This window comes from Pan paniscus, chromosome 3, assembly GCF_029289425.2.
Source record: "Pan paniscus chromosome 3, NHGRI_mPanPan1-v2.0_pri, whole genome shotgun sequence".
Taxonomy (NCBI): Eukaryota; Metazoa; Chordata; class Mammalia; order Primates; family Hominidae; genus Pan; species Pan paniscus.
Genome location: NC_073252.2, coordinates 153832631 through 153855148, shown reverse-complemented (window position 1 = coordinate 153855148; position 22518 = coordinate 153832631). Strand labels below are relative to the sequence as shown.

The 22518-nt window shown below is 38.2% G+C and overlaps 1 protein-coding gene across 1 annotated transcript in view; it reads left to right on the top strand.

The window, feature by feature from the left end:
- CTSO (cathepsin O) overlaps positions 1-19738 on the top strand; it is a 30615-nt gene extending 10877 nt beyond the window's left edge. Inside the window, exons 2-8 of the mRNA XM_003822559.5 lie at positions 610-718; positions 1416-1555; positions 4333-4500; positions 6386-6507; positions 14160-14323; positions 15437-15529; positions 17795-19738. Of these exons, the coding sequence (XP_003822607.1) occupies positions 610-718; positions 1416-1555; positions 4333-4500; positions 6386-6507; positions 14160-14323; positions 15437-15529; positions 17795-17829 (831 nt within the window). The 3' untranslated portion in view covers positions 17830-19738. The remainder of the gene's footprint in view (positions 1-609; positions 719-1415; positions 1556-4332; positions 4501-6385; positions 6508-14159; positions 14324-15436; positions 15530-17794) is intronic.
- The last annotated feature ends 2780 nt before the right edge of the window (positions 19739-22518 follow it).

Sequence of the window (22518 nt, the reverse complement as noted above, 5' to 3'; positions counted from 1 at the left end):
AATGGTCACATTTCCCCTCCAGATAGAGAAACCAGGCTATCTTCTTCAAATATTTCCAGAATTGCATCTGTCACAGAGCCTTTGTACCCTACATGAGATAGAGATATCTATAAAGCTTTAATAGAATCAGATTGATTTATTAATTTATTTACCCAGTCTGTTTTTCATGCTTCATTACTTAGTTCTGGGAAACACAAAGGTGAAGAGGACATATTCCATATTCATAATTGTTTAACCACATGAGTGAATGTCTAAAGGTGACAGTTTGCTTCTAGTATCTAGTGTTTATTTGCAGTCTATTTCTTTTTTCCCACTATGTCAATACTTTAACAGCTGTATATGGAATGCTTGCAACAAGCCTGGTGATGGGGAATTATAAATGAATAAAATACACTTTTCTCAGCCTCAAAAAATGTCTGCAATTAGATAATAATTCTAATAGAAAATATTTATGAATCTCCTATGGATATCTTATACAACTTTACATTGTAGTCTGAAGGAAATCAAGCTTTAACTTTATAATTGAAAAATTTCTCCAAGTTAGTTATACACAGTTTACTTTGAAAAACTGACATAGTGGATATGAAATAGTTTTTGTTTTTCTTCTAGGAAAGTCTTAATAGACATCGATACTTGAATTCTTTATTTCCCAGTGAAAACTCCACCGCCTTCTATGGAATAAATCAGTTTTCCTATTTGTTTCCTGAAGAGTTTAAAGGTATAGTCCGATGTTGCTATTTAGGTGGTTTCCTGATTTTAATTTGCTTGCTTAACTTTTGATAAATATTTCATTGTAAATATAATATATTGAGTAATAGTTAACATTTATTAACTATCTACTAAATGTCAGGCATGTACCATGTGCTCACATAAGAAAATAAATTCATGGCCAGTCTCTTCTAATTACTGCTTAAGAAATGAATGTTATAATTATGCACATTTCCCTGTGGCTATAAAGGATAATTGTCTAATCACTTCTGCAGTTTTCTAGTGCTTTTTCTCTTCAGGACACACGTGGTTCCATGGGTTATGATAGAACAAATGATGTCAATTATACTTATTTTTATTATTGACCTGGTTCTATCAAACAAGTCATTTTATGTGTCAACTCCAGCCTTATTGTAGGAATTCTCTTTTGTAGTTTTTAATGAATGCATTTTATGTTATAGAAAAGCACAAGAGAAAATCTAAAATAGCAGGTCTACTAGAAGGCTACTGTTTCTTCTTTAAAAGTTCCTCCCAAAGAATCTCAAGGATATAATATAATATAATATTGGTTGTCTTTTAGTATAATATTGGTTGTCTCCCTATAATATAATATTGATTGTCTTTATATATAACAAATATATATGATATATAATATCATATATTGTAATATAATATTGGTTGTATTTTCATTTTATGTTTCTACTCAGCCATTTATTTAAGAAGCAAACCTTCCAAGTTTCCCAGATACTCAGCAGAAGTACATATGTCCATCCCCAATGTGTCTTTGCCGTTAAGATTTGACTGGAGGGACAAGCAGGTTGTGACACAAGTGAGAAACCAGCAGATGGTAAGTCGAAATCCCTCTTCTTTTCTAATCATCTAAGCATTGAAAGGCAGCTTTGAGGTCAAGTTTAATCAAAGTTGTAATGGAAACATCATTTCTCTAGGAAAATCACATCTCAGTCATCCAAAAATGACAATGAAAAGAGAATCTCTGGAGGAATGAGAGTCAAATGTCAAAGCCCTGACTTTTATTTCTGAAGATAAACCTTCCTTGCTGTGTACTCTTACTAATTGCCATTGCCACCAACACAATAACTCAGGGATACTTCCCAGTAGCTGTAATAACAGCTCAGGGATACTTCCCAGTAGCTGTATCACAGATACCAAGCTTTCTGTACAATAGCAGATGAAAGGCTGGAGAAGGTAAACATGAGCACTAAAGGCTTAAATGGTTCAGGAAAAAAAAAGTGAAAAAGTAAAATGAAAATGGATACATTTACCAACAGTGTAGCCGAATCTCCTGGGTTCTCAAGCCTCATCTTGCAAGCTCTATCAGAAAATCTGCCCCCATCTTCACAGGATCATATACCTTTGAATCTGTGGGCCTTAAAAGTATAGTTAGTAGTCAGTTCAGCCATAACGTGACACATACATTCCAGAAAATCACCACCTATGCAGAATTGAGCAGTAGCATGACAGGGATTATGGGAGAAATGAGGTTAGGTCACACTACCTAGGAACTTAGTCAATGACATATTTTTTAAAAGACAGAAAACTAATAGACACAGTAGCACAGTTTTACACATGTTTACTGATTAAGAAATATGTAAGTACTGCGATAAATATAGCAATTTACCTTGAAAAGAGACTCAAAGTGTGCTGAGGACATGGGAGTTGGCAGGGCAGCAGCTTGTGAGTTATTCTGAAGTGGTGGAAGGAGGTGTCTTTGAAATAGGAAGGAAAGTGGTAAGGGCAGATGTGGGTGGGTATGACCTATAATGCATGTAGTGAACCCACCTAGCTGGCAGACGTTTGAGGGGTGTGTGCATACTTTGCTGACCTTCCCTACCCGTCTACACTCCCAACTGTTGGCGTAGGGAATGCCTGCCAAATAGGGAAAGTCAAACCCCTAACCAGAGGGGATAGTCTCAGTTTGTCTGCAGTGGAAACCTCAACAGATCATTCAGCCTTCCCTTTTATGGAAAGTGTTTTGGTGCCAGCTGTTTCGCAGTCAATGTGTAGTTAGAATGATTTTTGCTTCTCAGAGTCTATATTTATTTTTGTACGTTAAGTTTTACCACCAAATCATTTGCTTTATTATTGGATTTGTAATAACATGTCAATTAGACATAAATCTAATCCTTTCAAAAATTGTCCACAGTGTATTAAAGAGGGAACTTTTAATTAGAGATCTTTAATTAAAGGAATATACGAGAGACTTTTTTTTTTAAGCAGGAACTGCCCTTGTGGCTTGACTAAAGCTGGCTATAGGGGTGGTGTCAGCAGCCTGTTACCTTTTCTCTTTTTTTTTTTTTTTGAGACGGAGTCTCACTCTGTCACCCAGGCTGGAGTGCAGTGATGCGATCTCGGCTCACTGCAACCTCCACCTCCCAGGTTCAAGCGATTCTCCTGCCTCAGCCTCCTTAGTAGCTGGGATTACAGGTGCGCACCACCATGCCTGGCTAATTTTTGTATTTTTAGTAGAAACGGAGTTTCACCATGTTGGTCAGGCTGGTCTTGAACTCCTGACCTCATGATCCGCCTGCCTTGGCCTCCCAAAGTGCTGGGATTACAGGCATGAGCTGCCCTGTGTTCACCTTTGTCAAAGTTTGGAGACCCTGCTGTATAGTCACTTAGTGAGTGTTTTTACTATGCCATAGGCACTAGAGATAGAGATAAAACCTTTAAAAAAGCACTTAAAGCCATAAAGTTGCTCAAAACTTAACTCTGCAAAGATATCCAATTGTCATTCCTTTTTTTTTTTGGTCTAACTCTGCCACACATGGCCCTCCAGTTATGTTAGTTTCATCCAGTCTCAAATCCTACTCTCTTCTGCCTTTTCTGTGGATCCTTCTTCCTTTTACGTGATCCTACGATCCCTAATTTCATTCCCTCTGTCTCCTCTCTTTCTTTCAGGACTAGTTCTTTTATTCTTTTGTTCTAGTTTGTTAGGTAAAAGCAAATTAAGAGATCCACTATCAGCATGATTGGCAGCCAATACTGGAGTAATGACTAATATGGATTTATATCCTTAGGACATTTCATGTGCATCCACTATAAGCATACTTAATAGGGCATCTTTATAGCCTAAAAAGTAATTCATTAATATTTATTAATTCTCTTATCTCCATCAAATAATTAGCACAACATGCATCTTTCCCCTCCTCACCCTTAGGATGGAAGTGGTATATGACCATGGAAGCAGAGTGTCCTTAGAAAAGCAAGGGGGATGGAAGGTTGGAGCGGGAGTCGGCACACACTCTCCAGAAGAAAAGCCACTTACAAAGAGAAGTCACATATTCAGTGAACTGAATAGTCTTTTAGAAGAACATCAGTTAGTCCAAGTATTTCCTCGGTCTCTAAAAATTCACTTTTATCTTGCATTGCCAAATTTAGAATAGTAATAATGCTGACAACATGAACTAATAATTAAATGATGCTCAAAAGAGACTTTTGGTTTTCTCTTTTTTTCAGTTTAAAAATCTAGAGGATAGGCGTATTTATTTTGTAGGTCTCCAGAATCTGGAAACCTTACTTGATTTGATAACTTGTTACATTTAGAGATGTTGGTAAGTTGATTTAAACCCTAGAAATACCACCCCTTTTTCTGTTTTTAAACAGTGTGGAGGATGCTGGGCCTTCAGCGTGGTGGGGGCAGTGGAATCTGCTTATGCAATAAAGGGGAAGCCCCTGGAAGACCTAAGTGTCCAGCAGGTCATTGACTGTTCGTATAATAATTATGGCTGCAATGGAGGCTCTACTCTCAATGCTTTGAACTGGTTAAACAAGGTGACTAGTCTCTCAACCTCTTAAACTCTTTATTTCCTTTTTTGCTTGTTTACTGTGTGTTCAAAATTCAAACAGTTTGTTCACATATATTAAATAATGTTTCCACGTTCGGAAATGTAGATGATCAAAGCATGAAGTAATTAATCAGAATATTTAAAAATGAATCACTTCTAGGCAAAGCAGTTGTCAAGAAATCAAAAGGGGAAAAATCTGAAGTCTGTCTTCAGAGAAATATTTATATTTATTTCTTAACATTTCTTAATATATACATGCTTTTTTGCAGATCTGAATATCTCATAATATCCCAGAAAGATGAGAATATATTTTTTTTATTTTCATAGAATTTCTGAATGTTAAGGTTAAAAGGAACATTAGAGACTAATTTTTTAGCTCTTTTTTGTTGTTGTTGTTTTTGAGACAGAGTCTCACTCTGTCACCCAGGCTGGAGTACAGTGGCACAATCTTGGCTCACTGCAACCTCCACCTCCCGGGTTCAAGTGATTCTGCTGCTTCAGCCTCCGGAGTAGCTGGGAAATATAGGTGCCCACCACCACACTTGGCTAATTTTTTTGGTTTTTGTTTTTTGTTTTTTGTTTTTGTTTTTTTAGTAGAGGCATGGTTTCACCATATTGGCCAGGCTGATCTTGATCTCCTGACCTTGTGATCCACCCGCCTCAGCCTCCCAAAGTGCTGGGATTACAGACATGAGCCACCGCACCCAGCCTGTAGCTCTTTTTATAGATGAAGAAATGAAGCCTGAGAAGTGAGATCATTTTGCCAAGTCAGTAGCTGAGCCGGAGTTGTACCTTCAGTCCCCAGCCTCTCACAGTAGGGCTTTGCTCAGTATACCCCAGTGTCCCTCAGCGTTCTTAGCACTTGCCCTGACAGTGTCCCAGATCCGATATCAACTGCATGAAATTTGCCAATGAGGGTGCTATTAGTTTCTGTAGAACGTCATCAAACCAGAGTTCCCCAAACCTGAATTCTCTTCCATTATCCATTGGTTGCATTTTTAATCACGTATTCCAGGACCTGCTCTGTACACACTGTAGACGACAATGAATTATGAGTCTCCTCCCTTTCATTAGCCTAGCATTCAAAAAGGGAGGATTTTCTACAGATAACTATGAAGTATTTGACACATGCTATATGAATGGCATAAAAGTGAAGTGATAGAAAGAATGCTTGGCCTAACCGTTGCCTGTGTATAAACCACTGGATGGAATCTGAAAGACTTGGCAGAACCAGAAGCACTGGGAGGAAAGTGAGCTGCCCTATAGCACCGTCAGGAGAAAGATGACAAGACTGTTATTAGATCCATGGAGGATCTACAAAAGGATGCTGTAAGATAAAGAGAAGTAAGGGAGAAGGAAAGATATTGACTCCAAATGTCTAGACTATCCAGAACAAGCACCTAAAGATTTAATTTATAATATCAAAAACCCAAAGTATAGGCTGGGCACAATGCTTCACACCTGTAATCCCAGTATTTTGGGAAGCCAAGGCAGGTGGATTTCTTGAGTCCAGGAGTTTAAGACCAGCCTGGGCAACAGAGTGAGACCCCATCTTTACAAAAAATACAAAAAATTAGCCTGGCGTGGTGGCTCATACCTGTAGTCACAGCTACTGGGGAGACGGAGGTGGGATGATCACTGGTGCCCAGGAGGTGGAGATTGCAGTGAGACGAGATCGAGCCACTGCACTCCAGCCTGAGCAACCAAACAAGACTCTGTCTCAAAAAGGAAAAAGAAAAAAAAAAGAACGCAAAGTATATCCACATGATGAAGGTGTGTGAAATTGAACCTGTTTTGACACAGTGAAGTAAGTTCTATTTGATTTATAAAACAATTGACAGTAAACATGTTCAGTGATTGTTTTCTTTTAGATGCAAGTAAAACTGGTGAAAGATTCAGAATATCCTTTTAAAGCACAAAATGGTCTGTGCCATTACTTTTCTGGTTCACATTCTGGATTTTCAATCAAAGGTTATTCTGCATACGACTTCAGGTAAAGATCTTATTGTATTATGTTTTTCTTTATATATTTTTAATTTATGATCTATTGACTGGTTAATAATTTGATTGAAGGCATCACTGCATACTCTTAATCCTTGTAAAACCTACTTTTTACTAGAAAGAGTAGCAATTACAATGAAATGTTGTAAATGTTGTTTCTTAATTATAATCTACTTATTTTCCCAAGTGTCATTACGCATGAAAATTTTTAATTCTGTTTAAGGTACAATTTATATGTATATTTATTTGTTATATTTTATATTTTATTATACTTACAAATTATTAGTGCATAATTTATATTTATACATACCACCTTCATCTTATCAAATTTAGGTGTTATATTACCATTAGCATATTTCAATCTTAATGGTGAGTCCATCCAGAATTGCTTTGTACAGACTGTGCAGCTAATATCATGTAGGCTACATATCAGGAAGCATATTTTGAACACCTTCTATGTTCTTTGCATTTTTCAAGACATCAGCCATTTGAAAAATATAACACAAAACTTCAGATTAGAAAAAAGAGGGAAGCATATACTACTGAAGATAAATTATGTAGCATACACTATAAGCATGATGGGAATGTAGGAATAGATAAAGACAGGCTGAGGAAAAGGACTTCTGTTGGAATTGAAGGGCAGGATAACTTTGGATAGTTTTGGGGAAAACAATCATTAAAAATGCTTTAAAAACACATGAAAAACACAGAGCTGGCTGGAGACTCATCATGACCATTTGATAGAGTGCAAAATAGGTGTTCATGGGTGAAAAGGACAAAGGGAGACCCAACCAACTCCTGGCTTCATTAAGAAAATATATGATGGGAACTTTGCAGTCTTTTGAAACAGAGAAAACGGGAACTAAATTAAATTTGGATAAGGTAACAGAATCCCCTATGACTTAGTGGTCCTGAATATAAAATAATCCCTTGATCCGGATGGTATCTACCCATGGGATCTGAAAGAAATCAAGGGTGAAATTGCATCCTTGAACAAAATGTACCCATTTAAATGAGCATAAGTGTGCCAGAGAACTGTCAGGTTGTCAACACAGCTCTGGTCTGCAACAAGGGTCCTCAGGGTGACACTAGGAACCATACACCAGACAGCCTTAATTCCACAGCTGGCAGACTATGTAGGATTTATAATAAAATGTGCAGGGTCACTGAGTACCATGGTGAACATCTCATTTGGGGATAAAGGTAATGTGCTTTCTAAAATCAGAAAGTATGCCCTATAAACTGTGACTTCCTTGAGAGTATAAGGGAAGGATGTGTACAAGAAAAAACTAGATTTACAAAATATCATTAAAAGGGATTAAGGGAATCCCTTATCATGGTAGGAAATTGAAAAAAAATTAAGAAGAAGCAAAAGAATAATAGGCATTAGTCTGAATTAAGGGAAAGAGAGAATGCAGGAGTTGTTGGCATTGGGCCTTTGATTAGGAAGGAAGAGGTCCCAATCAAAATCTCTTGTTTATATTGAAGATTAAACTCTAACAGTGCAATGCTAAACTGATAGCATTTGACTTCAAGAAGATCTTTCTTTGATTTATTTATTCATTCAAATATTTACTGACTTTTTTTTAAGTTCTGGGGATTTGGCAGAGAACAAAACAGACAAAAACCTTGCCCTCATTAGTAATTGAGACAGACAGTCACAAAAAATAAAAATACATGTGGCATGTTGGCTGTAATAATTAACAAAGAGAACAAATGAAAACAGTGGGAGGAAGAGAAAAGATCTGGTAGTAGGGGGAGTGTACAATTTGAGAAAGGGTTGCCTGGCAGGGCCTCACTCACTGAAAAGGTTATGTTCAAGTGAAGACTTGGAGAAGTGCGTGGACTTAACCACGCAGATATGTGGGGGAACATGGTTCCAAGCAGAGAGGCTGTAAATGCAAAGATCGTGAGGCAAAAACATGTCTGGCATGTTAGAACAATGATGAAGCCACTGTGGCTGTAGTGTGGAGAAGAAAGACAAGACTAGTAGGAGATGAGGTCATACTGTCCCTGTATTAGTCTGCTTTCGTGCTGCTGATAAAGGCATACCCAAGACTGGAAAGAAAAAGAGGTTTAATTGGACTTACAGTTCCACGTGGCTGAGGAGGCTTCAGAATCACGGCAGGAGGTAAAAGGCACTACTTACGTGGCGGCAGCAAGATAAAATGAGGAAGAAGCAAAAGCGTAACCCCCGATAAACCCATCAGATCTTGTGAGACTTATTCACTATCACAAGAATAGCATGGGAAAGACCAGCCCCCATGAATTCAATTACCTCCCCCTGGGTCCCTCCACAACATGTGGGAATTCTGGGAGATACAATTCAAGTTGAGACTTCGGTGGGGACACACCCAAACCATATCATTCCATCCCTGGCCCCTCCAAATCTCATGTCTTCACATTTCAAAACCAATCATGCCTTGCCAACAGTCCCCCAAAGTCTTAACTCATTTCAGCATTAACCCGAAAGTCCACAGTCCAAAGTCTCATCTGAGAGAAGGCAACTCCCTTCCGCCTATGAGCCTGTAAAATCAAAAGCAAGCTAATTACTTCCTAGATGCAGTAGGGATACAGGTATTGGGTAAATACGGCCATTCCAAATGGGAGAAATTGGCCAAAACAAAGGAGTTAGAGGGCCCATGGAACTCCAAAATCCAGCGGGCAGTCAAATTTTAAAGTTCCAGAGTGATCTCCTTTGACTCCAGATCTCACATCCAAGTCATGCTGATGCAAGATGTGGGTTCTAATGGTCTTGAGCACCTCTGCCTCTGTGCTTTGCAGGGTACAGCCTCCCTCCTGGCTGCTTTCACGGTCTGGCATTGAGTGTCTGCGGCTTTTCCAGGTGCATGGTGTAAGCTGTCAGTGGATCTACCATTCTGGGGTCTGGAGGACAGTGGCCCTCTTCTCACAGCTCCTGTGGGACTCTGTGTGGAGTCTCCAACCCCACATTTTTCTTCTGCACTGTGCTAGCAGAGGTTTTCCGTGAGGGCCCTGCTCCTGCAGCAAACTTTTGCCTGGGCATCCAGGCATCTCCGTACATCTTCTGAAATCTAGGTGGAGGTTCCCCAATCTCAATTCTTGTCTTCTGTGTACCCACAGGCTCAACCCCAAATGGAAGCTGCCAAGGCCACAGTCTGAGCTCTATGTTGGCCCCTTTGAGCCATGGCTGGAGCATCTGAGACACAGGGCACTAAGTCCCTAGGCTGCACACAGCACGAGGACCCTGGGCCTATCCCACGAAACCACTTTTTCCTTCTGGGCCTCTGGGCCTGTGATGGGAGGGGCTGCCATGAAGGTGTCTGACATAACCTGAAGACATTTTCCCCATGGTGTTGGGGATTAACATTAGGCTCCTTGCTACTTACGCAAATTTCTGCAGCTGGCTTCAATGTCTCCTCAAAAAATGGGTTTTTCTTTTCTACTGCATCATCAGGCTGCAAATTTTCTGAACTTTTATGCTCTTTATGTCTCCCTTTTAAAATGGAATGCTTTTAACAGCACCCAGGTCACCTTTTGAATGCTTTGCTGCTTAGAAATTTCTTCCGCCAGATACCCTAAATCATCTCTCTCAAGTTCAAAGTTCCACAAATCTCTAGGGCAGTGGCAAAATGCTGCCAGTCTGGCTGCTAAAACATAACAAGAGTCACCTTTGCTCCATTTCCCACAAGTTTCTCATCTCCATCTGAAACCACCTCAGCCTGGACCTAATTATTGTTCATATCACTATTGGCATTTTGGTGAAAGCCATTCGACAAGTCTCTAGGAAGTTCCAAACTTTCCCACATTTTCCTTTCTTCTTCTGAGCCCTTGAAACTGTTCCAACTGTCTGCCTATTACCCAGTTCCAAAGTCACTTCCACATTTTCAGGTATCTTTTCAGCAGTGCCCCAATCTACTAGTACCAATTTACTATGAGTCCATTTTCATGCTGCTGATAAAGACATACCCGAGACTGGGAAGAGAAAGGTTTAATTGGACTTACAGTTCCACATGGCTAGGGAGGCCTCAGAATCATGGCGGGAGGAGAAAGGCACTTCTTACATGGCAGCTATAAGAGAAATTGAGGAAGAAGGAGAAGTGGAAACCCCTGATAAAATCATCAGATCTCATGAGACTTATTCACTATCACAAGAATAGCACTGGAAAGACTGGCCCCCATGATTCAATTACCTCCCCCTGGGTTCCTCCCACAACACATGGGAATTCTGGGAGATACAATTCAATTTGAGACTTGGATGGGGACACAGCCAAACCATCTCAGTCACCAAGCAGTGGCCTTAGAGCAGGGTGTTAGGAGAATGGCCTTGGAGATGAGAGATGAGGGGTATGTATAGATTAATACCCCTCACAGAGGGTAAAGCCCTACACAGTTTTTTATTGGAGAGGAGATAAGAGAGAAGAGAGTCTAGGAGGATTCCCGGCCTTTTGATCTGAATGACTGAAAAATAGAATTACCATTAATGAAACTTGAAAGTCTAAGACAGGAACAGATTTAGAAGGAAACAGTAAGAGTTCAGTTGGAACACCTAGGAAGTGATCCCAGGAAAGACTGGTAATGGGGTGGGGAAATGAGAGAACCGGGGCAGCAGGGTTTCTTGATTAAACCAGTTAGTGCTGTGGCTAACCTCATGCTTAGTCCTGCTGGGGAACTCTGGCAGCCAGGGTAAAATGTACACTTCAGTGCCATCCCACCCAAGTTGATGATTGTCGTCTTCCCTGATTCATTAGTTGAGGGTGCATCTGGGGATGGAAATGGGGACTGGGCTTGCTTTCCTGGCTCTAGGAGGAAAAGGGCTCAGGGAAAGAACTGCAGGATCTCATTGTTGCAAGTTGGGTGAGTGTGCATTGCAGTGGTGACAGCCTTAGGATGTGTGAAGGTCTTCCAAAGCATTTGCTATAACTGGGCACAAGACCTGGTCCTTTGTACTTCAATAATATTATTTCCATGTATGGTGGATGCCTGAGACTCAGGGAGGGCCATATAGCTAGTAAACTGTGGAGTCGGATTAGAACTCGTATCTGTTCAACTCCAAAGCTTGTGCTTTTACTCCCAACACTATTGGTAACGTCATGTGGTCTTAGGTTTTCAGCCAAACGCTCCTTAAAACATTGTACAGAACCTGAAAGCATCTAAGAAGGGAAAAAAATCATCTAAAATATAAAAACATAACCTAATTTTAAAGCAAAATGACCATTCCCACCCAGGGTTCTTCATGAATTTTTGTTTATCAGACCCCAGAAATTTCAGGACTCAAACTAGAATATGAGAATGACTATGTAAATAAACAAAAACTGTAGGAACCTACTACATATAACAGTAGTCAGAAAAATTCAGACACAGTATAACACACTGAATTCTAGGGAAGATGAGATGAAAATCCACATTATGAAGCGTCAGTAACAGGTCAGACTTGCCTTCATTGCCGCATCTTGATGACAATAAAATTTAGGAAATTATTTGAACTATTATTATTATTCCATTCATTATAATAATAATGAATAATAATTATAATTCATTAATCAATGATTAATAATAATTATTATAATAATTCATTATAATAATAATGAATTATTATTTCCAAAACTGTAGGTTTTGGAAATTATTAATCTGTGAAATGAATAGTAAGCTCATGGAATCAATGTTTGATAATAAAGCCATTATAACAATGTACATGTTGATAGTAGTTCTATATTGGGTTAATAATGGAAATTAAAATGCTGTCTGGAGCATTATTTGAACTCTCTAAAAGCTGACATCTTTCTGAAAGACAAATGATAGCAATGCCACTCAATTCTGGGGCCAAATGGAACATTTGCCTCTGCTTATGACTGAGGCTTGTCCTTCTATTTCTTACTTCTAATCTTTGATATCTTTTTTCAGCTCTGGCCCAAATCAGGGATTATTACTAAATTGTTTCTTTGATTCTGCAATGTCAGTTACCCTTTGCATTCTAAAAATATTCCTTCTTCTTGATCTTTCTGCGTTTTTCCTGGTATCCCTGAAACTGGATCTTTGATGAGATGAACTTCCAGTAATCCTTTGTTTTCTTAAATTGATGGAGACGGCTGTGTTCTGGTTGATGGAAAGATTATTATATATATCATGTTTAAATCATGAACTATGCTAAGAATTTTGATACAATAAGATATACTTTATACACTAAATCCTATGGGGAACACAATTAGTTATTAGATAAGTTAGAAATGAGGGAAATAAATAATCCTTATTGTAAACTTGGAGTAAAACTTATGTGCTGGGCATGCTACATAATTTATGTCTTGCAAAATTGTATGCCATAATTTTATCCTTGTATTGATTCTGCATGGTAGATTGAATGGCTGCAGTGTATAGTTGGAATTTGAACCCAGGTGTGGGATAATTAAAAACCTATAACCTATCATGATGCCTTTTAAAAATTTTACAATTTTGCCTGTCTCAGGATAATCTTAGTTAATATGAACTGTTTTACAGTAGCAAAAATTAGAAATATCTACTTATAGATCTCAAAAAGCAGATATTCATGTTAATAGTTAACATGAATAAATGTATAAAATGAATATATAGTTTCTATTTCAGTCAATTCCATTATTATGCAGTCAACTTTTTGCTCCTCTGTGGACAAAATATTCCCTCTCTAGAAACTGGTCTCCAGCTGGTCGTCATGAGAGATTATTTACTTACTTATTAGTGGATTATTACCACTAATCCACTCATGGCTTGCTATAGCAGTAAACTGTCAAATGTTATCTTAATAGTTTGAACTATTAGGAACTTGGTTTCAGTATCCTTCACCCACAAAGCTGACCTTTGAAAAGTGTAAATAATGATTTGATCACTCACTTGTAAGATCAATGAAGGACAAATGTTGTATAATATGAGACTTTATGTCCTTGTGTGAAAACAATAATTGTGTATTTTGCAGTCTTCACAGTTGAACACCTAGTTCTCCGGGCATCCTAATATTTCTTCTCTTTTTAAAATATTTGCTTAACATTGCTTCTATTGTATAATTATATTAGCCACTTTTGAGTAGCCCTTCCCTATAATTTCTATATTTGACAATGACTAACATGAGTTAGTCTCTTGATTCTCAAGGTGTAGCAGAGATGGCAAGGTATCGCCAAATATCTAGTCTTTCCACTTTCCTTAATAAAAGAAGCCCTATGTCTTAACTAATTTTCCAGCCAGCTACAGAACTCATTCCCCATCTTCCTTTAAGCTAGACTTAGCCATATGACTGAGTTCTGGCCAATGAGATCCGTGAAGATATATGTGGAAGTGTTGCGGGTTATTTCTGGGAAGTCTTCTCAACAGAGATGTATCACTTCTCCTTTCTACTTCCTGCTGTCTTAAATATGTGTTAAATGGCTGGAGTCCCAGCAACCATCTTGGACCATGAATGGGCCCTGAAAATGGAAACCTTTGAATAGCAGGACAATGATAGAGAAAGAGCTTGGGTTCCTGATATCCTGAAACCCTATCCCAGCCATAGACTACCAGTCTCTCAGACTTAGCTTCCGTTGTTTAGGTCCTTTGTAACTGCAGCCAAACCTACTCAGAATCATACACAGATTATATAGATCATTGTTATTTTCACCTTAAAAACTAAATTTTCTAACCAAATATTTCCTCTTTTGGTAGTAACCAAGAAGATGAAATGGCAAAAGCACTTCTTACCTTTGGCCCTTTGGTAGTCATAGTAGATGCAGTGAGCTGGCAAGATTATCTGGGAGGCATTATACAGCATCACTGCTCTAGTGGAGAAGCAAATCATGCAGTTCTCATAACTGGGTTTGATAAAACAGGTAAGTGCTGATAAGGCTCAGTTGACTGCTTTCCAGCATGGACACTGACTGCAAAATGATCACCATACTGTAGAACATTGAAATTTGGTTCTGCTATGATTAAGTCCTCATAAGACCTTCACAACTTCTCAACAATCTTATAGGAGTAAATGTGCCAAGACCAGCTCAGTCGTGGAGACCCTAACCCAGCGGCGCTAGAGGAATTAAAGACACACACACAGAAATATAGAGTGTGGAGTGGGAAATCAGGGGTCTCACAGCCTTCAGAGCTGAGAGCCCCGAACAGAGCTTTACCCACATATTTATTGACAGCAAGCCAGGGATAAGCATTGTTTCTATAGATTATAGATTGACTAAAAGTATTCCTTATGGGAAATAAAGGGATGGGCCGAAATAAAGTGATAGGTCTGACTAGTTGTCTGCAGCAGGAGCATGTCCTTAAGGCACAAGATTGCTGATGTTATTGTTTGTGGCTTAAGAACACCTTTAAGCAGTTTTCTGCCCAGGGTTCGGCCAGGTGTTCCTTGCCCTAATTCCGGTAAACCCACAACCTTCCAGCGTGGGCGTCATGGCCATCACGAACATGTCACAGTGCTGCAGAGATTTTGCTTATGGCCAGTTTTGGGGCCAGTTTATGGCCGGATTTGGGGGGCCTGTTCCCAATGTAAATGTCTTGTCAGATTCCACCTGTCAATTTTTGAGTGGATATCCTGTTAAAATGATGATAATTTTTGTTGATATAAAACTGTATCGGGAACATTTAGAATAATTGTTGGGAAAAGGTAAGTGCATATTATTTTATCATACGTATCTAAAAGTTCTTTTTTCTTTTTCTGATTCCTTGGAAATTAGTGTTTGTTTTCATTTTATGCAGTCCCTGTATAAAGGGAAGTGAATTCAAACATATATTTCTACTGATTGGAGAGTGTCCGTAAGTACTGCTCAGGTTTACTTAGTTAAAATAAAGTAGTTTAAGTTACCATTAAAATACATTTTTAATCTTCTTCTCAGAGCTACTATCCTTAGCAAGAATCCAACTTAAAATAAAGAAACTTAAACATTCATAACAAATTTGAGTTTTCAGGATTTGTTACTATTTATGTTTCATTGTAGGAAGCACTCCATATTGGATTGTGCGGAATTCCTGGGGAAGTTCATGGGGAGTAGATGGTTATGCCCATGTCAAAATGGGAAGTAATGTTTGTGGTAAGTCATGAGTTTGTGTTTAAAACCTCAATATGAATATTAAGGAGATTATTTGAATATTTTAGAGTTACAATCTACTCAAACCACTTTAGCAGTAATAATTTTTGTCCTTTAACCAAATGATAAAAAAAAGTGTTTTGCAAGAGGAACTGTTAAACATATTAGTATTTGAAAAAGGAAGAGGGACCTTAATAAAAAATATATATTGCATATATATCTCAAAACATAAAATAAAGTAATAATTTACCAAGGTTAATTGCTTTAAAAATGAGATAAACACACAGCTTAGGAGACTGGACTCCTGCAGAAATGTCTTCTTGTTCCAAATTTACATTTCATAACTATAAATTTTTCTTAATTTATGTATTATAATATCTGCTCTATGATTATCAAGAGTTTTTCTTTGTTTTAAAATATACGAAAACTAAGCATTAGTATTGTTTGTGATTTAATATGCCCCTTGCCACCTACAAAATTCTAGCAAAACACCCACTAGAATTGAGAGGCTTAGGCAAATACCAAACATGCTTTTTTATTGAGTGACAACTTTTTTTTTTTTGAGATGGAGTCTCGCTCTGTCTCCAAGGCTGGAGTGCAGTGGCATGATCTCGGCTCACTGCAAGCTCCGCCTCCTGGGTTCACACTCTTCTCCTGCCTCAGCCTCCTGAGTAGCTGGGACTACAGACTCCCGCCACCACACCTGGCTAATTTTTTGTTTTTGTATTTTTAGTAGAGACGAGGTTTCACCGTGTTAGCCAGGATGGTCTCAATCTCCTGACCTCGTGATCTGCCCTCCTTGGCCTCCCAAAGTGCTGGGATTACAGGCATGAGCCACCACGCCCAGCCTGAAACACAACTTTTTAAATGAACCACCAACCAAACTAAAATAGCTAGTTAAGAATTTTAACCGTGTTATAAAACTATATTCAAACCTATATTCTAAAACTTTTGGTCTAGAAATCAACATATTTTCTGAATCAAGCTAGACCCAAACTAAGTTACATATTAGAGCAATCATGTCATTTCTTATTATAATTTGTTCCAACATATATACAATTTTTTTTAAATGCAGAATCTTTCAGATTATGAGACTGATTAAATAGTTATAGAAAAATTTGAAAGTTTATGTTCAATGACTATTAACCAATCATTCCATAAGGCAGAATCCATGAGAGTTCATGAGTGATCTATTCTGTCACCCTGATGAGACAGTTTTTATAAGTTATTCATTGAAAAAAGTCAACATCACAGAAATATATTGGCCAGAATACTAGCAACCCCATCGGGCCTCCACTTTTCAGCATCACTGGGGACTCGTACATCTTTGGAACTTGCAGATAAATTACTGATGCTAATCATTGAACCCTTGCTGCTGAACATATATTATGTCCGACTGCAGCAGTGGTGGATCCTGGATTTGGGCTGAGGGGTGACTGCTTTCAAACTTCTTACAGGAGTGTTAAAATAACATAATTCAAATATTGGTTCATAATTGCCTCAATTATAACTACGTCCCTCACCACAACCTTTCTCCATCCCTCAGCTACTAAGGGTGAGTGGAGATAATTTCTGCTTTCTACCTGCTTTCATAATGTAAATCTTTAAGGGCATGCCTGGTTGGTAATCATACAGGGATTCAAATTCTTCCTGAAAGTGAGTATTCCCTGAAAGTTACAATGATGTCATATTACTCTTATGAGCAATGGCATAAGGCAGATAGTATTTCATAGCTGCAAGAGATTTCGAAGATACGGTTAGTTACAATAAAAACCAGTCTTCAGATAGGCTATTTATTGCTTTTGCCATGATGTTGCAATCTGTGTTCTCGTGTGTAAAGAAAGCATAGCACACTCATGATTTATTAAAGTTTTACCCACATTCAAATTTTAGAATTTGAGTTATGAAATTGTATTTAAAATAATTTCTTAAGTTATTTTGCCTCTAAGAAATAATGTATTAGTTTAATACAGCTTCCAGATGCATTCATTTATTCAGTTAACAGGTAGTTTTTGTTGTGGATTTTTAAAATCTTTAAAATTATTTTAGTTTCTTCAAACAAAAATATTAGGCATACTTCTAACATGCCTAATCTCTTCTAATATCTGCTTTTGATGATACCATGTTTACATTGACAAGCTGTGATAAGTATTACATTATTTTCTCAGTAGATACTCTTTCTGAACCCAAATGAAAAATTGCTTTAATTTACAATTTCAAAAGCATCTAAAGAGGAAATAGACTAATAATTCCTTTTTTTCCCCTTAGGTATTGCAGATTCCGTTTCTTCTATATTTGTGTGACATGTTGGGCAGATCAAGAGACAGCTACAAAAATGAAGGTTTTCATAATGCAATGTAACATAGTACTTCAAAGTATTATTCAACTTCAAGTTTCAGCAACTACCTACAAAAGATTCTAAGGCCTAGTAGTATTTAAACTAAGTTTCAGAATGTTCCCTTCTTGTAGAGAGATGGACAACCAAAGTCAGTGGGACAAACTCCAGCACAGAAGCCTGCGAGGAAGCCTATGGAATAGTTTCCTGTCCTGAGACGAAATTCAGATTAGGAGATATTTTAGGCCCCTGCAACTGGGGAAGGCTACTGTTTGCTTTTGTTTGCTTATTATTTATTTGTTTGTTTATTGTGAGATATTTCAGGTGGGATCAAAGAGGTCATAAGAATTTATTTTCTTTTGTGGGGTGTAACTACTAGCTTTAGATTACCCCTATACACAAGAATGGCCAACCTAAAATTATGTGTGTCTTGTACAGTTAGTTATATTAGCAGCCCTCTGAGATGGCGTATCTATCGGAAGGATTTCAAACACCAATTGCTTTACCTGAACAAATGGTGCTTACCCTTTGAACAGCAGAGTGACCACGTAGAAGGAAGGAAAAGGGCAAAATCGCTTCAGTTAAACTGAAATTAAATGAACAACAAGGCAACTATATGAGTAACTTCTAGTAGCATTGCCTGAGAGACAAATTATTCTTTGATAATTTTCATTGTGAATAGGAATCCAATAGATCATATTGCTTACTTTGTTCTTTTTATACTACAGAATAATATTTTGTTCTCTAGTATATCAAAATACCAAAATATTATCTCATATTTTCTCCCTCTTTCTCTTACTCTTTACCAAGTTTTCCTGGTGGCTTGGCTTCCCTGACTAAAGAATTAAGTCTCATTTTTACTTTCCATTTCTATTTTCTTACCACTTGGTTGGCTCCCTTTGTCTCTGTACCTTTACCAACATTAGGATCTCACCTCTTTCTTCCTCCCCTAATTCATAAGCACCACTCCTATCAAAGTCCCATCTCTTAACCCTGGGTATCAAACAAACTGTGAGTTTTCCAGAATCTGTTTCCCAGTTTTCCCCTTAGCTTTCCTGGTCTCCCATCCGAACTGCTTCTTTGTGCACCTCTTGTTCTTTCTCTTGGCTCCCAGTCTTGATTCCTGTGATGACTCTTGCATCACTAATTGCACAAGTGATTTCAGGTGCAATTCTGATTAGCCTGCGTCCACACAGTGGTCGATGATCCTGTGTGCCTAGAAAGGACACTGTGTGCTGCTCATGACCTGCAACAGGAAAAAAGCCATTTCTTGTTAGCAGTGTAAGAACCTTAGAGCAAAGGAGTTGACGGAATATAAGCACAACCATATTAAATGAATCAATACAAGAAAATTATTTCTGATACTATGTATGTACATATTTCTTCTCTAAAATGTATCATTCTTTTCTAATGTATATGATCTAACAAAAATGAAACATGAAATGCAGTAGCAACCACTAAAAAAAAAATTCAAGGACATCCAACTTTTTCTCTCACTTTTGCCCTTTGTTTATCCTTCCCTGTGATTAGATAAACAAAATAAAAAACAAAATGCTGTATTTCTCTTCTTACGCCAGTCAGAACCAATCCGAAAAGAATGTGTGTTGACTCAGGTTTGGAGTTATTTCAGGAAGACAGATATTGACCTTTTAATTGATAAATATTCTTATTATCCTGGAATGCCAGAAAAGAACTATGTCCTGCTTGTCTAGTTTGTATTCGCTGACTTTCTATGTGATATAGATGCATTTGTAATACTCTTTTTCAAGTGCTAAAGGATTTCTAAAATTTCAAACTGATTAATATGTTTCTGCTGTTCTGGATTTTGATGACATTTACAATAAAACAACCTACATTTGACTTTGGTTTAAAAAGAACCTCTTCTTAAGTGTATGGCTTACATTTTGTCAACACGGTATTAATGTGCTTTATATTTACAGTTTTCTCAGCTCTAAATTAATATATCCAGCTTTTGGTTTTCTCCATAGGCACTTTAACCTCAGTGTTTCCGAAACTCCATTCGTCATCCTCCCTAACTTCTCCCACCACCCCCAACAAAAAGTTCCTTTACCTCCAAGAGCCTCTATTTTGGTTAACAGAATCAACATTATGGAATCACCCAATCAATAAAATTAAGACAAATCCTAAACATTTAAGCAGGTCATCTGCACCTTGGCAACCCATCAATGAATTACCTACCTCCTGTGGCTACTGTCATTTCTTAGTTGCATGTTCTTTAGTGTCATTTATCTCCATTATTCAGTAGCCTACTCATTATTCTCTATGTCCCTTAGTCCAGACCCAAAGTCTGGTGATTCAAATTGATGTTCTTATAGTCCATCTACTGTATTTCCCCTGCATTTACATCTCTCAAAGACATTATCAGTTTCTCTGTTCACAACCGTTCAAAGGCTCCCAATGCCTTATGATACCATGTGAGCTCTTTTAAGTGAGTTTTCATGAAGAAGCCCCTCTCTACCTTTTCAACCGTGATTGCTGCTGTGCTGCATAGTTTGATCACTCTTATGCTGTGATCCAGCCATAACAAACTACTTGAAGTCAAAGCAACAAAATCCTCACCTAATAATTAGAAGTCATAATGAAAGTCATCAACATGTTTCTGGATGTGGTTTCACAAAGATCTCAAAGTGAATACTAAATTAGCCCACCTTACAGTGATTTTCTAGCCCATTTAAAAGTTATAAAGTGGGCCATCAGCGCTAGAAGCAAGTGTGACTGGGGAGGGTGGGAACTTGCAGTCTAAATTATTTTGATATTTACATGAAGAATGACTGATATATCCTTTGATAAAACTCTTGCAACTTCTAGCTTAGTCACACCAAGAAATATAGGTGTAAAGAACTAAATATAACCATATAGTCTATGATATGGTTTAGCTATGATATGGTTTAGCCGTCTCTTAACCCAAATCTCACCTTGAATTGTAATAATCCCCACATGTCAAGGGCAGGGCCAGGTGGAGATAATTGAATCATGAGGGTGGTTTCTCCCATACTGTTCTCATGGTAGTGAATAAGTCTCACAAGATCTGATGGTTTTATAAATGGGAGTTCCCCTGCACAAGCACTCTTGCCTGCCACCATGTAAGACATGCCTTTGCTTCTCCTTTGCTTTCCACCATGATTGTGAAGCCTCCACAACCATGTGGAACTGTGAGTCCATTAAACCTCTTTCCTTTATGACTTACCCAGTCTCAGGTATGTCTTTATTAGCAGCATAACAGCAGACTAATACAACAGGCTAAGAAGGGAGTTACAGTATTGGCCAGGGTGATTGACCTGGACTATGAAGACGAAATCAGTCTACTACTCCACAATGGAGGTAAGGAAGAGTAGGCATGGAACACAGGAGAACCCTTAGGGTGTCTCTTAGTATTGCCATGCCCTGTGATTAATGTCAATGGGAAACTACAACGGCACAATCCTGGCAGGACTACAAATGGCCCAGACACTTCAGGAATGAAGGTTTGGGTCACTCCAGCAGGTACAAAGCCACAACCTGCTGAGGTGCTTGCTGAAGGCAAAGAGAATAAGGAATGGGGGTAGTGGAATAAGGTAGTCATCAATAGCAGCTTCAGCCATGTGACCAGTTGCAGAAATGAGGACTGTAATTGTCATGAGTATTTCCTCTTTATTTTGTTGAGAACATGTTTGCACATATATATACTTGTACTAAGAAAATATATTCATTTTATTTCCTTTATTTTTCCTTTATCATGTGATGTAAGATTTGTTGACTTCATATCAGCATTTAAGTGTTGTTAACTTTAGGTAATAGCATTTGGATTGGGGATTGGTGCACTTCCAGTTGTACAAAGGATAGCTGTATTGTGTTAGGTGTAATTATGACCTTATTATTGGCTTCAGTTGAAGATTATGTGTGATTTCAGGAGATGTGGATGGGTTCAAGTTGACAAAGTTGTGATGGTTAATATTGAGTGCCAACTTGATTGGATTGAAGGATGCAAAGTATTGTTCCTCGATGTGTTTGTGAGGGTGTTTCCAAAGGAGATTAACATTTGAGTCAGTGGACTGGGAGAGGCAGACCCACCCTCAGCCTGGGTGGGCCCTGTCTAATCAGCTGCCAGTGTGAAAGGAGGCATGGAGAGAACAGACCTGCTGAGTCTTCTGGCCTCCATCTTTCTCCCATGCTGGAGGCTTCCTGCCCTGGAATATCAGACTCCAAGTTCTTCAACTTTTGGACTCTTGGACTTATATCAGTGATTTGCCATGGGCTCTGGGGCCTTCGGCCACAGACTGAAGGCTACGATATTGGCTTCCCTCCTTTTGAGGTGTTGGGACTTGGACTGGCTTCCTGGCTTGCAGACCTGTTGTGGGACTTCACCTTTTAATTTTGTAAGTCAATACTCTTTAATAAACTCCCCTTCATATATACATCGATCGTGTTAGTTTTGTCCCTTTGGAGAATCCTGACTAATACAGTCTATTAAAATAATGATAAACGTTGACAAATAACATTTACACCAATATTCTACGGCACTTTGGTGACAGAATATCTATTAACACATGTTTTTCCTGGGAAATAGCAGAGCTTATAAAATAAGTACTTTTATCCCCAGATGGATAGGAAACTAGGCTTCAACTGGTGATTGTACCAGATAGTTAATAAATGGCAG